This window comes from Equus caballus, chromosome 4 (assembly GCF_041296265.1).
Source record: "Equus caballus isolate H_3958 breed thoroughbred chromosome 4, TB-T2T, whole genome shotgun sequence".
Lineage (NCBI taxonomy): Eukaryota > Metazoa > Chordata > Mammalia > Perissodactyla > Equidae > Equus > Equus caballus.
In genome coordinates, this window is record NC_091687.1 from 2,372,720 (window position 1) to 2,386,925 (window position 14,206).

General features: G+C 37.9%; 1 protein-coding gene across 18 annotated transcripts in view; it reads left to right on the forward strand.

Annotated features, from left to right (window-relative positions):
- The window catches only part of MAGI2 (membrane associated guanylate kinase, WW and PDZ domain containing 2), a 1,262,944-nt gene that overhangs the window by 698,939 nt on the left and 549,799 nt on the right, over nt 1-14,206 (forward strand). For all 18 annotated transcript variants that reach the window (XM_070265334.1, XM_070265337.1, XM_023640142.2 and 15 more), the window contains one exon: nt 9,871-9,990. In XM_070265334.1, coding sequence (XP_070121435.1) covers nt 9,871-9,990 — 120 coding nt within the window. The remainder of the gene's footprint in view (nt 1-9,870; nt 9,991-14,206) is intronic.

The following is a 14,206-nucleotide window of genomic DNA, read 5'->3' on the forward strand; positions in this document are numbered from 1 at the left end:
TGCTCTCTCTCTCATGACTCCACCCACAAATGAAGACAGGCTTGTTTCCTCTGAACCCGGTCCCTAGCTAGAGATTACTCTAGGGCCAATGCCAACGTCATGAACCACATACTTTATGAGTTGTTGCAGTTAAATTAATGATGAAATTTAACACTACTTTTAGTTTGAGTTTCCTGAGATCTGAGTGAGGTTGGAGCCGTGGTTCTCAATTTATGGTCCCCGGACTACCAGCGTCAACATCACCTTGGAACTTGCTAGAAGTGCAAATTTTCAAGCCCCACTCAAGACTTACTGAATCAGACATTCTGGGCATGACACCCAGCCATCTGCGTCTGACAAGTCCTCCATGTGATTCTGATGCAGCCTACATTTTCAGAACCACCCGTTTGGGTATGACACTGCCTCAGTCCAAACTGTTAAGATGGGAAAGAGTAATCGGTGCCATATGAGGCATCAGTCTGAACCTTTATATCCAGAAAAATTCAAGGAGAGCTTTCTTCTTCAAAAACTTCTGTTCGTCTGAAAGGCATATAGCATTATTAGTATACACCAAGGCAGCTTTAACCAATAATTGACAGTATGCTGTTTTAGGGGATAAGAGAGTTTTGAAATAATTCCTGAGGTTTGGAGCAATACACTGTTAAGAAAATAATTCAAAGTTACTACTGGTATTTTGCAAATAGATGTGTCAAATCTTCAATATTTTGTAAAACTTGCATGGTGTTTTATTGAGGCAGTGGATAATTCTTATGCCTAATAGGTGATTAATTGAATCAAATTGCAGGTTTTACTTTCTGACCTTAACCCAGTCCACCCAATCAGTTGATACCAAATCTGTAAAGCTCACATTGCTTTATAATCTGTCTATCACATTGGATTCAATGACCCAAATTATCTTATTTTCTTTGTCTAATTTAGCTCTATGTTTGTATAAAATCATAGTTCTTGACTTTATATGATTGAAAATGAGTGTAATAAAACCAAAGGCCTAGGCTGATTATGTAAAAATTGATTAGCGGCATTGGCCAAGAAATCTCCTGAATGTTTTTTTGGAAGCACACTTACAAATCTGGTGATGGTGTTCATGCTTGCTAATGAGTAACGGACAAACTAAAGAAGTGTCTTCAGGAATCTAAGAATAAGTTAATTAAAGGTCGAATCCAAAGGAAGTCATGGTAGCTGTCAAGATTTATTGTCTCCAGTTTGCAGTTGAGAAACATCCAGAGTAAAAGAGAGAATGCATTCGGAAACATGCATCAGAAGAGAATTCAGTTTCTCAGTCTCACACAGTGACCCATCTGCTTAGAACACATTGACTATTAATGGTCAATTCCAAGGCCATTTCTTTAGCAAATATGTACTGGGTGCCTGCAAGGCAACGGGCACGGTAGAACCTTCAGCACATCAAAATAGATCACAATGGATGACTGCTGCGACCATCACCTAGGTAGTAATACTGTCCTATAAGCCAATGATTGACTGTTCTTTTAAGCATTTTACTAAAATTAGGAAATATCAGAAGGCTGACAGGAAATGCACTTTATGGTTATATTTACCACAAACGTCATGCTCTTTTCTTCCCAAGGCAAAAGAAGCAATGTTCCTTCATTTAAAAAGTAGAATAAAAAAAATTCCATTGGCACCCCCAGTTGCCATGGTAACAAAATGACAAGTGGCCTGCATGTGCTTTCACTATGTATCGATAATAAGCTAGCCATTTGGGAGAAATTTCATTCTCTTCAGACATGACTTTTGAGCAGAATTACTGCATGCTTTCATTATAGGAGGTGTTATTCATGCAGTATTTAATTTAGCAATTATTGCATTTTTTTTTTAAATGAAACAATAGGACATAAAACAAAGACTCGATTTCCTCTGTTTTCCATTCTACTTATTTTTCCTTTGGAGGAGTGGTCCAGAAGACAAAGTAAAGGATGAAATATATAAACCATAATTTGGATAATAAAATTTATTTTGGACTTTTCTAAATACCACTTAGGAAAGTTCCAACCAAATATAGAACAGCAATAAAAGAAGGTGAGCTTCAACTTGAACTACATAATGAATCATCAGTATTTCCTCTTTTATTCTCCCTAGCTTCCACCCTGTTCCTAATGCTGGGTGATGACTTGTTATTACTGTTGAGTCTTGCTTCCCTGTCGCCTCTCTATTCATAATCTTTTGTGTTGGGAAAGTACCTATAATTATTTCAGCATAAAAATAAGGTAAGTAACCATTTCAGGAAATTCAACTTAACTGTTTCTCCAGTCTAGATATTAATTACCTTCAGGTACAAATTATCATTGTACAACACTTCGTTACATTTCACATTATTTGCGTTATTTTTAGAATTGTACTTCTTTCCAAAGGGGTGTTCATAGGTCACCAATTGCTGGCTCCTTCTTCAGCCGATTGCTTTCTCCTTCTGGTGTTAGTTGATTTAATGCCAACTAATGTCTTTTCTTGCTGGACACATACATCTAGAATCATGCTTTCTGATTTTTGTTGTCGAAAGTCCTATGCCTGCAGGTAAAATTAAATGACCCACTAATGAGGTTTTATGAGCACTTTCGCACTTTTTAAATGATTCAGCAAATGGTAAAAAGCTTTTTGCAACCTAGTCCATAGGCTCTACAGGTCTTAAGTGTTTGTCTAACAAAAGACAAAGGACCCTCATAATTAGAGACAAAACCATTGTGTCCCACATTTTAGTGTGTAATTAAAGGAAATGGATTTATATCTCAACTTATGTTACTTTACACCCAGACAATGAAAGAGGCAATCTGTGACTTTAGGAATAGGAACTTTTTCTTTTTAAGTCTTAGCCTGACTGAAATTAATTCATTTAAAACTATGATTATAATAGATTCCAAAAATAAGGTACCATCAATGAAGTTTATTAGAATTGTATTATTCTTAGTAGTACTGCTAATATTATTAAAGAGAAATTCAATCTTATTGTCATAGTGTTCATGTTTTTACTTTTTATAATACTCTTTCATATTTATTATTTATCTCAAGGCATGATAAGAAAAGTGATGGTCACCTAAATGATGTTTTAATCCAGCACCACATGCCTAAAATAGTAAAACAAAAATAGAATGCAGATGTTCTGAATTTCAAGTCTAAGAACCTTTCTGTCACACTGTGTTTCCACTTTCTTCCTTTAAAAATGAGGGGTGATATATATGTGTGTGTGTGTGTGTGTGTGTGTGCACATATACTAGTCATCAGAAACCACCATGTACCATTGTATTTCTCAATCCTATAAAAATAACCTTGAAAGTTCCAATATACCTATATTGGGCACCAATTTGTAAGCCAGTTGACCTAAACTAGACCGAACAGTATGTGAAATAAGTAAAATTTTTCTTTAGGGATTTAGTGATTCTTTCCAAAATATAACCAGGCTCTTTGTGGATCTCCTACTGCCTCCTACAGGTCTCTAGCCAAGCTGCCATTAACCCCTGGGAAGCCTGTAGCCCACAAGTGTTGTAGATCTCTGCTTTCCTTCAGGTCCTTCGCAGTCTCTCTCTTCTCTCCAAACTTTTGCTCTTTATCTAAGCTAAAAGTTAAAGATTTCAGTAATTGACCCACTAAATAGTCCATAGATGATACTGATTTGATTTATGGTCATTTAATAGGATTTAACCCTTTACAGCATACTATTAACTTACTTTTTAATTATGGTTTTTTTTGTTGATTCTGTCTCCCCTTGTTAGAATGTAGACTCCATGAGGGAAGGGATCCTGTTCTGTGTTAAGAAAGGGTGTATACCAAATAGTGCTTGGCACATAGTAAGTGCTCAATTAATATTTGTGGCAAGAATTTATGGGGAAAAACTATCTAGGATCTCATCTCTGCTCTTTCAGATAATATTTAATGTATAATCCTTCTTGAGAGCTATGTTCTCACATATGTTCTATGTTCTAGACATTGTCTTAAGTACCTTATATGGATCATCTTATTTGTTCTTTAAGTCAACACTTTAAAGATGCTACTAGTATTATTACCATTTTACAGATAAGAAAACTCGAGTTTACAAAGGTGAAGGACCTTGCTTAAGGTACTAGTGACGGCAAATGGCAGCCCGGGCGGTCAGATTCCATGGCTCACATTCTTATCTTCTATAGCATACGTTTTAAAGGTAGTTTCCATCTTGTCAAACCAAAGAGTGATTCTAATGGGGAAAATTTACACTAAAAGGAAAGGAGAGTGACACATGGCAGGCCAGAAAGGAAGATGTTTATTAAGCAGAAAATTCCTAAGTTATGTCCTCTCACATGTTCCATCAAGCTGAGACCATCTAAAGAGACTCTACACCCTGGCACACCACAAGACGTGCCTTTTCTTGTCCATGATAGAATCTGAGCCTTTTTCAGCTCTTTTTAACTCTCAGTATTTCCCTCCCCTTGCCTTTTTCAGCCCAGTCTCTTGACAAGAGATTGGGTAGATAAACCCTTTGGAGAAGGTTTGTGATCTGCCTGGTGCTTCACCAGGGCTAATCAGGGAATGCTGTGATGAGCTAACAGAAGGAGGTGTGCGCACAGTGACATGGCCGTCACCGGGTCCAGGAGGGCGGTGTTTGGAGGAGAGAGAGTGCAGAAGGGAAGGGTGACATTGTGGAGTTACAGGACGTAGAATTTGCCGAATATTTTGAGGTGGAGTAAAAGAGTGAGGGAGACCTCAAATGCGACTCTGAGGGAAACTTCCAAAGCATGAATGACTGGAAGAATGGTGGTGACGTTAACAGAGGAGCAGGCTGGAGAAAATATGTTTTCATTATGATGTTTTCTTGATATGCTGAGTCAGATTTGCCACCAGTGAGGGTGGAATAAAAACATTTTCAGACATGCAAAGTGTCAGAAAGTGGAGTTCCCATGCAACCCATGACAGAAAGCTTCTGACAGATGTGCTCTGCCCCAAAGAGGGAATGGACCACAGAAAGACACATGGGATCCGGGAAAGAGGGCACGCAACCCAGGGAAGAGGCAAAGTGAATCCCCAACATTGGAGCGAGGAAGAAAGCTCCAGGAGAGATTGCTTCAGTAGGATAAGCTTGATGAAACATCAAATACCCTTGTATATTTTGATTTATCCAACAAGGAGAGAGTTAATTAATTGAATTACCAATTAATGTATGGAAAATTGGAAATGAAAACATTAAATCTAGAGGAAACAAAAAAATTACACAAGAGAGGATAATTAGTCCATGCCCTGCAAGTTTCAGCTGGGAATAGATTTACATAGTATTATTATCGTAAACATTAAATAATAATGTAAACACAAGTTTGTTCTATTGGGAGAATGGGAGGAGGAAGTGATGTAGATAAGTGTGGGCAAAAAAGAGTTGAATCTTCATTTTCTTTACCAAGAAATCAAGAAATAATGACTAAAGCAAAAAAACAAGAGATACTGCAAGTAAATTATTTAAAGACATGGAAGTAAAAATAATCAGCTAAAAGAGTTGAAAGTATTTGCTCTGGATAAAGGGAGAGGTGTGTGTTGCTGGTGGGGTAGCTGATGACAGCCTGCTTTTGTTAAAAATAACAAACCTTGGGGCCAGCCCAGTGGCGTATTGGTTAAGTTCGCATGCTCCACTTTGGCTGCCCAGGGTTCATGGGTGCAGATCCTGGGCATGGACCTAGCGTTACTCACCAAGCCATGCTGTAGCGGCATCCCACATAAAATAGAGTAAGATTGGCACAGATGTTACCTCAGGGCCAATCTTCCTCGCTAAATGAATGAATGAATGAATAAAGAAATAAATAATAAACCTTGTAGAATTGCTGGACTCTTTAAAGTATCCATATATGTGACTTTGATGAAAAATAAAAACGAAAGTTTGAAAGAAGACGGAGGAGAAAGGATTCATTTTAGCAAGATGGACAGATGATTCCAATTAAGGCTGAAGAAAATGCAGATAAAGGAAGTAGAAATTAGGAAACTTTAGGGAATTTGATTTCAGATTCTCTCTTACTTTACCAAAAAGAGAATGAAGTAAGAAAGTCTTCTGCTGGAAATAAAACCACACATCTATGGACAGCTTATCTTTGACAAAGGAGCTGAGGGCATACAATGGAGAAAAGAAAGTCTTTTCAACAAATGGTGCTGGGAAAACTGGAAAGCCACATGTAAAAGAATAAAAATTGACCATTCTTTTTCACCATTCACCAAAATAAACTCAAAATGGATTAAAGACCTAAAGGTGAGACCTGAAACCATAAGGCTTCTGGAAGAAAACGTAGGCAGTACACTCTTTGACATCAGTATTAAAAGGATCTTTTCGGACACCATGCCTTCTCAGAGAAGGGAAACAATAGAAAGAATAAACAAATGGGACTTCATCAGATTAAAGAGCTTCTTCAAGGCAAATGAAAACAGGATTGAAACAAAACAACCCACTAACTGGGAAAAAATATTTGCAAGTCATATATCTGACAAAGGCTTAATATCCTTAATATATAAAGAACTCTCGCAACTCAACCACAAAACATCAAACAACCCAATCAAAAAATGGGCTGGAGACATGAACAGACATTTCTCCAAAGAAGATATACTGATGGCCAATAGGCACATGAAAAGATGCTCATCATCGCTGATCATCAGGGAAATGCAAATCAAAACTACACTAAGATATCACCTTACACCCGTTAGAATGACAAAAATATCTAAAATTAATAGCAACAAATGTTGGAGAGGTTGCGGAGAAAAAGGAACCCTCATACACTGCTGGTGGGAATGCAAACTGGTGCAGCCACTATGGAAAACAGTATGGAGATTCCTCAAAAAAACTAAAAATAGAACTACCATACGATCCAGCCATCCCACTACTGGGTATTTATCCAAAGAGCCTGAAGTCAGCAATCCCAAAAGTCCTGTGCACCCCAATGTTTATTGCAGCACTGTTTACAATCACCAAGACGTGGAAGCAACCTAAGTGCCCATCAACAGACGAATGGATAAAGAAGATGTGGTACATATATACAATGGAATACTACTCAGCTGCAAAACAGAACAAAATCATTCCATTTGCAATAACATGGATGGACCTTGAAAGAATTATGTTAAGTGAAATAAGCCAGCGAGAGAAGATAATCTGTGTATGACTCCACTCATATGAGGAATTTAAAACTATGGACCAAGAACAGTTTAGTGGATACCAGGGGAAAGGTGGGGTGGGGGGTGGGCACAAAGGGTGAAGTGGTGCACCTACAACATGACTGACAAACATTAATGTACAATTGAAATTTCACAAGATTGTAACCTATCAATAACTCAATAAAAAAAAAACTGAAAAAAAAAAAAAAGAAAGTCTTCTGCTGAAAGTCAGAGCAAATGAGTATTAGAAAATGGTGGGGTTGTGTCGGAGAGGGAGGAAGTCACGTATAAAAGGATTGCCAAGCATCAGCAGAATCAGCCTGACTTTAGATAACCTGAATTTGTAGTGTACTTTGTCAGTGAAAGTCCATGGTTCGCCATAGCAACTGCAGTCTGTGAATGAAATAGCTGATAGTGAACTTGAGGGCTTATTAAGAATCAGGGAATAGTGAAGGTAAACTAATGGAAAGAAGAGATTCTAGGCTGTTCCTAGCTCCTTAGTAATTAAAGAGGCAAATGAAGCCAAATTTGGAGAACATCAGGGAAATTAGGAGAGGTCAAGAGACTGGAGGTTATAATTAGAAAAAGGAAGAGGAGGAGAAAAGAAGAGGGGAGACGGATGTCAAAGATGGGAACTGCAGCATTTGAGATTGTAGCGTAGAACTTCTTCAAGCAACAATGAGGTAGGCGAGCCCTCAGTCCAAATAGGCAGCCAGCATCAAGCAGGTCAACAGCAACAGGTGACACTGATGCCCCCACTGGGAGTCTGCAGCCCTGATGCAGGAACTCCATCACATTGGCCTGAGGGGCAAGATGGAGATGGAAGACCACCCAGTGAACCAAAATACTGATGTCCGCCCAAGAAGAGCACAACCACAAACGTGTTCACTAGAATTTGGTACAGGCGAGTAACTCCCTCCAGGTCAGCAGCCCTGGAAATTGCCCTCAAGCGTGTGGTCCTGTGCTCACATTGTGCTCCAACTGCATTAACGCCCTATAGGCAGTTAATTAATCAAAGCCTGTAGCTTCTGAAATATGGAGATGAATTAGGAGGGAAAATTGAAACTTTGTTATGTGATTTTTCTTAATGATTAGAGTGTGTTCTAAATAAACAGAAAAACAAATTGATTGCCAAAAACCATGTTAATGGGCTTTTAATGCACAAGGGTTAAGTACATAAAAGTCAGGATATTGAAAGTTAAGGTTCTCATAGAAACATTAATTTGACAGCATTATGCATACTAGGTGTGGGAGGTTTATATTTTACAGCATGAAGGCAGTAGGAAATATTGCAAAATGTGGCTCACTTGAACAAAATAAATAACAAATTCAGAGGAAAGTCATTAAACATGATTATGGAAAAAAAATTGTTTTGCAACCCCAAAGAAGGGTTGTAAAATTTAATTTTAGAAAATAATGCCTTCAAATCTTAAAAAATGTTCTTAATGGAAATTTTTCATTTTTACCAAAAATCAATTTTCCTAGCACATTGTATATTGTGATGTTAATTTATACCTCTCATTTTCAGTCCAGATATAATCCTAATATACCACAAGGAGAACTGACTGGCTATTTTCGTGGCCTAGTTGATGAAGATTTCAAACAGTGAAAATAAAATTTAAGGGTTTGAAACGCTTTTTGTTTAGTTTATAGAGAATATGGAGGAGATTTTAAATATGAAGAAGCCTAGCACTATACTATCACTTTGCTAGTATATGTGCCCTCTGTATAGTTCTGCATACGATTTGCACCACGTACATTATGGAAATTCCGATCTGACCATGTAAAATGTCTTATGTAGGTGGCATAGAAAAAGAAAAGCAGCAGCTTAGGGCATATTCAGGTATGAAAGTGTACCAGAAAACAAACCTACAGCCTTTAATATGTGTCTATTTTAGTTCCCACCTTATGAACTGGACAGCAGGTCTGGAAGTCTGGCTTCTCCATTAGAACCCTGCTGAACCACAGGCAGATGCTCCTGTCACCATGGCCACAGAGGCTCCATTCACTCTATAGGTGAGGCAGAAAACAGGAGCGGTGGACCCCTGCAGATCCCTGGGAGTGTATCACCTCCCAATTCAGTCAGAATTAAAGGCAATAGTGAAGGAAAGAAGGAAGGAAGGAAGGAAACTATATTACTAGCATTAAAATACTAACAGTTATAATAATTATTCAATTCCATTATTATTTAAATATTGAGTTTTAAGTAATAGTAAAGATTTTGTGAGCCTTTAAATCAAATATGTTATTATTTGGTGCAAAACTTAACAAATGAAAACCAACAGTCTCCCCCAACCCCCACAAAAAAGAGCAGATCACGAAAATATAAAGATAAATTGACATTTTGCTAACGTTTCTTTTCTCCATTGTATTTTATGTCATAGCAAAGCAGTCTACAGAACAATAGACGTCCATTCATGGAAGTGAGATATGTAAATTCCTGAGCCAGCAGACTCTTGGCCCAATATTCAAACCACCTCTTCAAAAAGGACACAATGGTCTGCATTTTTCACTGAAAAATCTATGCCGCCGCATTCCATGGCAATGAACGTTTTAAAGCTTGATGAAGAAAAATGCTTTGTATATTTACTCTAATCATTACCCCTTGCTATTTTCTGTTTCCAAACAAACAGAGGGACAAATGCAAACTGCCAGCTCGCAGGATGTACAAACAAGTGTTAGTGAATATTCAGAAGTGTGGTGGTATTTCTAAAGTTCAACAACAAATCACTTAGAGTCTTTCTTTTGTTTTTAATTTTCCTTGTTCAGGCACCACAAGGCCACATAAGGAGGGTGAGGTCCCTGGAGTGGACTATATTTTCATCACCGTTGAAGATTTTATGGAATTGGAGAAAAGTGGTGCCCTCCTAGAAAGTGGGACTTATGAAGGTAAGCACAACTCTACTGCTGGTCTATTCCTTGTTGCATCACATTTTTCTCCTTTAACTGAAATGCATTAGGACACCAGGTTACCGATGTGCTACTGTTTTTGGTGTGAGAGCTTTGATAAGGTCGTTTTAGAAACATAGTTCCTAAAGAAAAATTAAAATACATCTGGATTGATTCTACTCGTAATGCCGAGGGAAATGTGTATGCATATACCCATGGAAGTATCCTTGTGATTGCTTCCTGAGGCTAAACCATGATCTTCCAAATAAATTATCTTCGTCTCTCGGTGGCATCTAAAAGAGCCCAGGGCTTGAGTTCCAGTCCCGTCAGTATCTCTGTGTGGTTTTCTCCAGTTACTTCACTTCGCTGGCCTTTACTTGCCTTCCATGCAAGATGATGGAGTAGGAAAACGTGGTCTGTGTGTGAACTCCAAAGTTCTCCACGACAGCGAGTCTCTTTGTGAGTCAAACGTGAACAACAGATGAACTAACACCTTGAATGTGGGAAGAGCGTTGCCGTGGAAGGAACACTGTATATGAGCCAGAATCTACCTCAGTTCCAAACCTGGGTTTATTACTCACCCACTATAAATATTAAGTAACCTAGTTAGTATCTTTGAACCTCAGGAGTATTAGCTGTAAAAGGGGAATGATAGCATTGAAAGATATAAATAAATAACAACATGTTGACGTGATCGTATTTATATGCTTAAGTAATATCTACATGCATATAGTTTATGTCTAATGAAATTATATATCTATGTATAATGAAATTTTAAAATAATCCAACTAAAAAACTAGAAAATAACACTTTTATTCCTACTTCACAGTTATTATATGTGTAAACTGTATTCACCTGTTTTATTAGTAAGTCCAAAGATGGCTCTAGTTTTACCAAACTGCAGTTAATAATGAGTGATAGTAAACACAAAGTTCATAATATATACGTTGCTCCTTAGCCCATCAAATGTCTGAGGTCTACCGTCAGCAAATAGGCTGGTTTTGTTAACAGTTTGGCCCTCCACTTCCTCCTTCATATACTTGCTGATGTCCAGAAGCTATAGTTACTTAAGAACTCAGTATTTTTAAGTTGTTAGAAGTATTAAAATCTCTTCTTTTACTTCACACTCCTGAGGCAGTTTAGGGCTGAGACACATGCCTAAGTTATGGCTGAGACCTTTAGGTGAACATTGCCACACTTATAGGAAATAGGCAGAAATATCCAGGAAAAGAAAATGGTTTTATACATGAGTACTATTTCTTTTTAATATTGCCCAGAATAAATGATAGTGGAGTTTGACTGAAAATATGTTAAATAAAGTAGGTGTGTTGATCATATAACCTGCTTTAAATTATATAGGAAAAATAACTCTGTATAAATTATAGAAAATAATTATACAAAAGAAGTCAGAGTAAATAAATAATAAATTTTGCAGTATATTTTCCTATGGGCATTGTGACATTGTTTAGTGGCATTTATTAGTTTGCCTGTCTGCCAGTAATAATGTATTTTCTTTAATTACTTTATTTAAATATCTTGTTTATATAGCAAAGAACCAATAGCTTAACATCCAGCAGCATTCCAAGAGGAATATAATTAACAATGTGACCTTTTCTTTTTGTCCTTAAAAATTAAGTGTATAGAAGGTGAGAAAATTAAACAATGTTCATGTTAAATTTCCGAGATTCTCGTGACAAACTAGATGTCATGAAATTTAATATCAACATTTTAAAATACAGCCTAGGTTAGATTTTCGTTTCTAGTTAAATTTTGAGAGAAGTATCCTGAAAGCATACAAACGTAACCAGGTTTCGTGAGCCGGGGTGGGTTGTCCTGAATCTTCTTCAGACATCTTTTCAGCACTGAGAGTTTAGTTTGGCTAAATTTGGAGCCAACGTGTTAATCGCCCCAGCGTGCATAGAGCTGATCATTGAATAATAAGGCTGGTTTACATCTATGGTGTTGGGGAATAGATGCCATTGTTTACAGAGACACATTGTGTACTTGAATAAATAAGAAGCACTTCTCTCAGATCCCACAGCCATCTGGGCAGACACCTAAGGAGCATTCTCAAATCTCAGGATCTTCAGGTTTCCTACAATTGGAGCTGAGGAACCAGTGCAATTAACATTTTGATAAGAATCACTGCTACTCCTTCAGATTGGGCAGAAGCTCTAGAGTCAGGGCTGCCACTTAATGTGCTATTTGTCAAGGAAGCCTTGGGGATGCCTTTTCTGCTGTTGGTACTTTCAGAATGTATAGAGTAACAATCATGTGCTATTCAAATAAACAAAGACAGACCTGACAGCTGTAATATTTGTCAGACTTTCATGCTATCAATCTCTCATAACGTTTCTTTGATAAAATCCCAGTTTTTCTATGTTATATGCTCTTCCTTCTACAGTGTGGGATGTTGCTCATTTCCCTTTCTCCCTGCTAAAACATTCTCATGCCTTCTCAGGGCTCTTTAGAGCCCTCAGTCAGGCCAGAAAATTTGTCTCTCTTACCTGTGAATCTCCTGAAGAAATTAAGAAGAAATTGAGTTACTCTCAGCATTAAGGTTACAGACCTATCAACCCTGTGGGGTCCTTAAGACTGATTCTAACCCACAAACCAGAAAATCAAGGTTGCTGATGCAACTGGAGATGGGGAGATAGTGCCTGCTTCTTCTTGCCCATAAATGCTTCCCAGTTTGGTGCATTTCTTCTCAGAGACTGTGAACCCATTGATTTTTTGTTAGCAAAGATCAAGGAAGTCCTCCATAAAATGTCTAGTTAAGCTGTTCGTCATTTAGAAAACCAGCTTCATAGTATTCTTGTGCTTCACCCCCACCACTCAGTTTCAGAACAGGAAATGCCCACCTTAAAAGGAATTATGAGGAAGAATATATTTTTTTAAGCATTTCTCATAAATATACCTTTTTGTTTCATTGTCAATAACTCCCATTTTAATCTCGGTGAATAGAATGGAGTTTGTCCTTTGACTGGAAACAAGATGGACTGTTTTGAATTGCAGTTCTGTCTCTTAGAAATTGGCTCAAAGTGCTTGCTACAGAAAAGCAAACATATTACTTGGCAGAGGCTGCAAGGAAGGCATTAACGTGCTTGAGTTACCATCTACAGTTATGCCACAAGCCCAGAAGCAAAATTTTAACATATTCTTAAAGCCTTTTTCTGCACCACCAACCCCCCAGCCAGTCTGAGCACCTCATTTCAGTTCACAACACAACAGTTGCTGAATTACCTTGCATGTAAATGGTCCAGAGGACTTGGCTCTGATGAACCATGGATGTTGGTAAAGAGACTCTTTCCCATGACTTGGATGATCTCATCCTCACCTTTTCATATTCAGTTGAATTTAAAATTAAGTTAATAAAACAAGGCCCAGTGGTGATCCTGACAGAACCTCAAGTAACATACTTGACACTATGAACCTTCATGTCAGGATTGAAGGTGTAAGCTTCATATGAAGCACAGGCCACAGAGCTCTTTGGATGAATGCGCATAATTCCTTTGGGATTAAGGTTACCTGCAAGTATTAAGTGAGACACCAAGAGGTAGCATTAAGTGAGTGGGTCAGGTATTCTAAAAGTTAAGGACCTGGAAGGAAGCGTGTCCTTGGGAACTGTCCAAAGTGCTGAATAACCCAGGGCTCTAACTCAGTAAATCCTGCCTGACCAACTTCTTCCAGTTGTCTGGAATGCTGTATTCATGATTTCACTGACCACTCACACCAGTTGTCTGCCTCAACTTGTGTCCTGAATGTCGTCATTAACTGACCCCATGTCCGCTGAGCTGTGCCTGGACTCTCAGTTCGCTTAATTCCCCCGTTGAGATCATCCACAGTCATGTTCCAGAGTGGCACTTCTGTTGTAACATCTACTACCACATTTTGATGTTGGACTTTTAAATGGAAGCAAAGCTATTTTTCTATCTATTGAAGAAGCCACTGATCCTAAAGTTAAATATTTCCTTTAAATGGACATAAGCTCAATTGTAATATTGCCTCGATTTTTAAGAAGACTAAATTAAGACTAGGAAGTTATTTGGGAATCTGACAGAATATAGTGCAAATATGGCACTCATCTTCACTTTAATGCTGTAGTTCCTACTAAGCACGGACCCTACTATATATGGAGTTGAGCCTTCTGCAAACAGCACACCTGGTTTCTTAAACAATTTTATTATAAGGACTGTGAAATTCACGTTTTCTCACA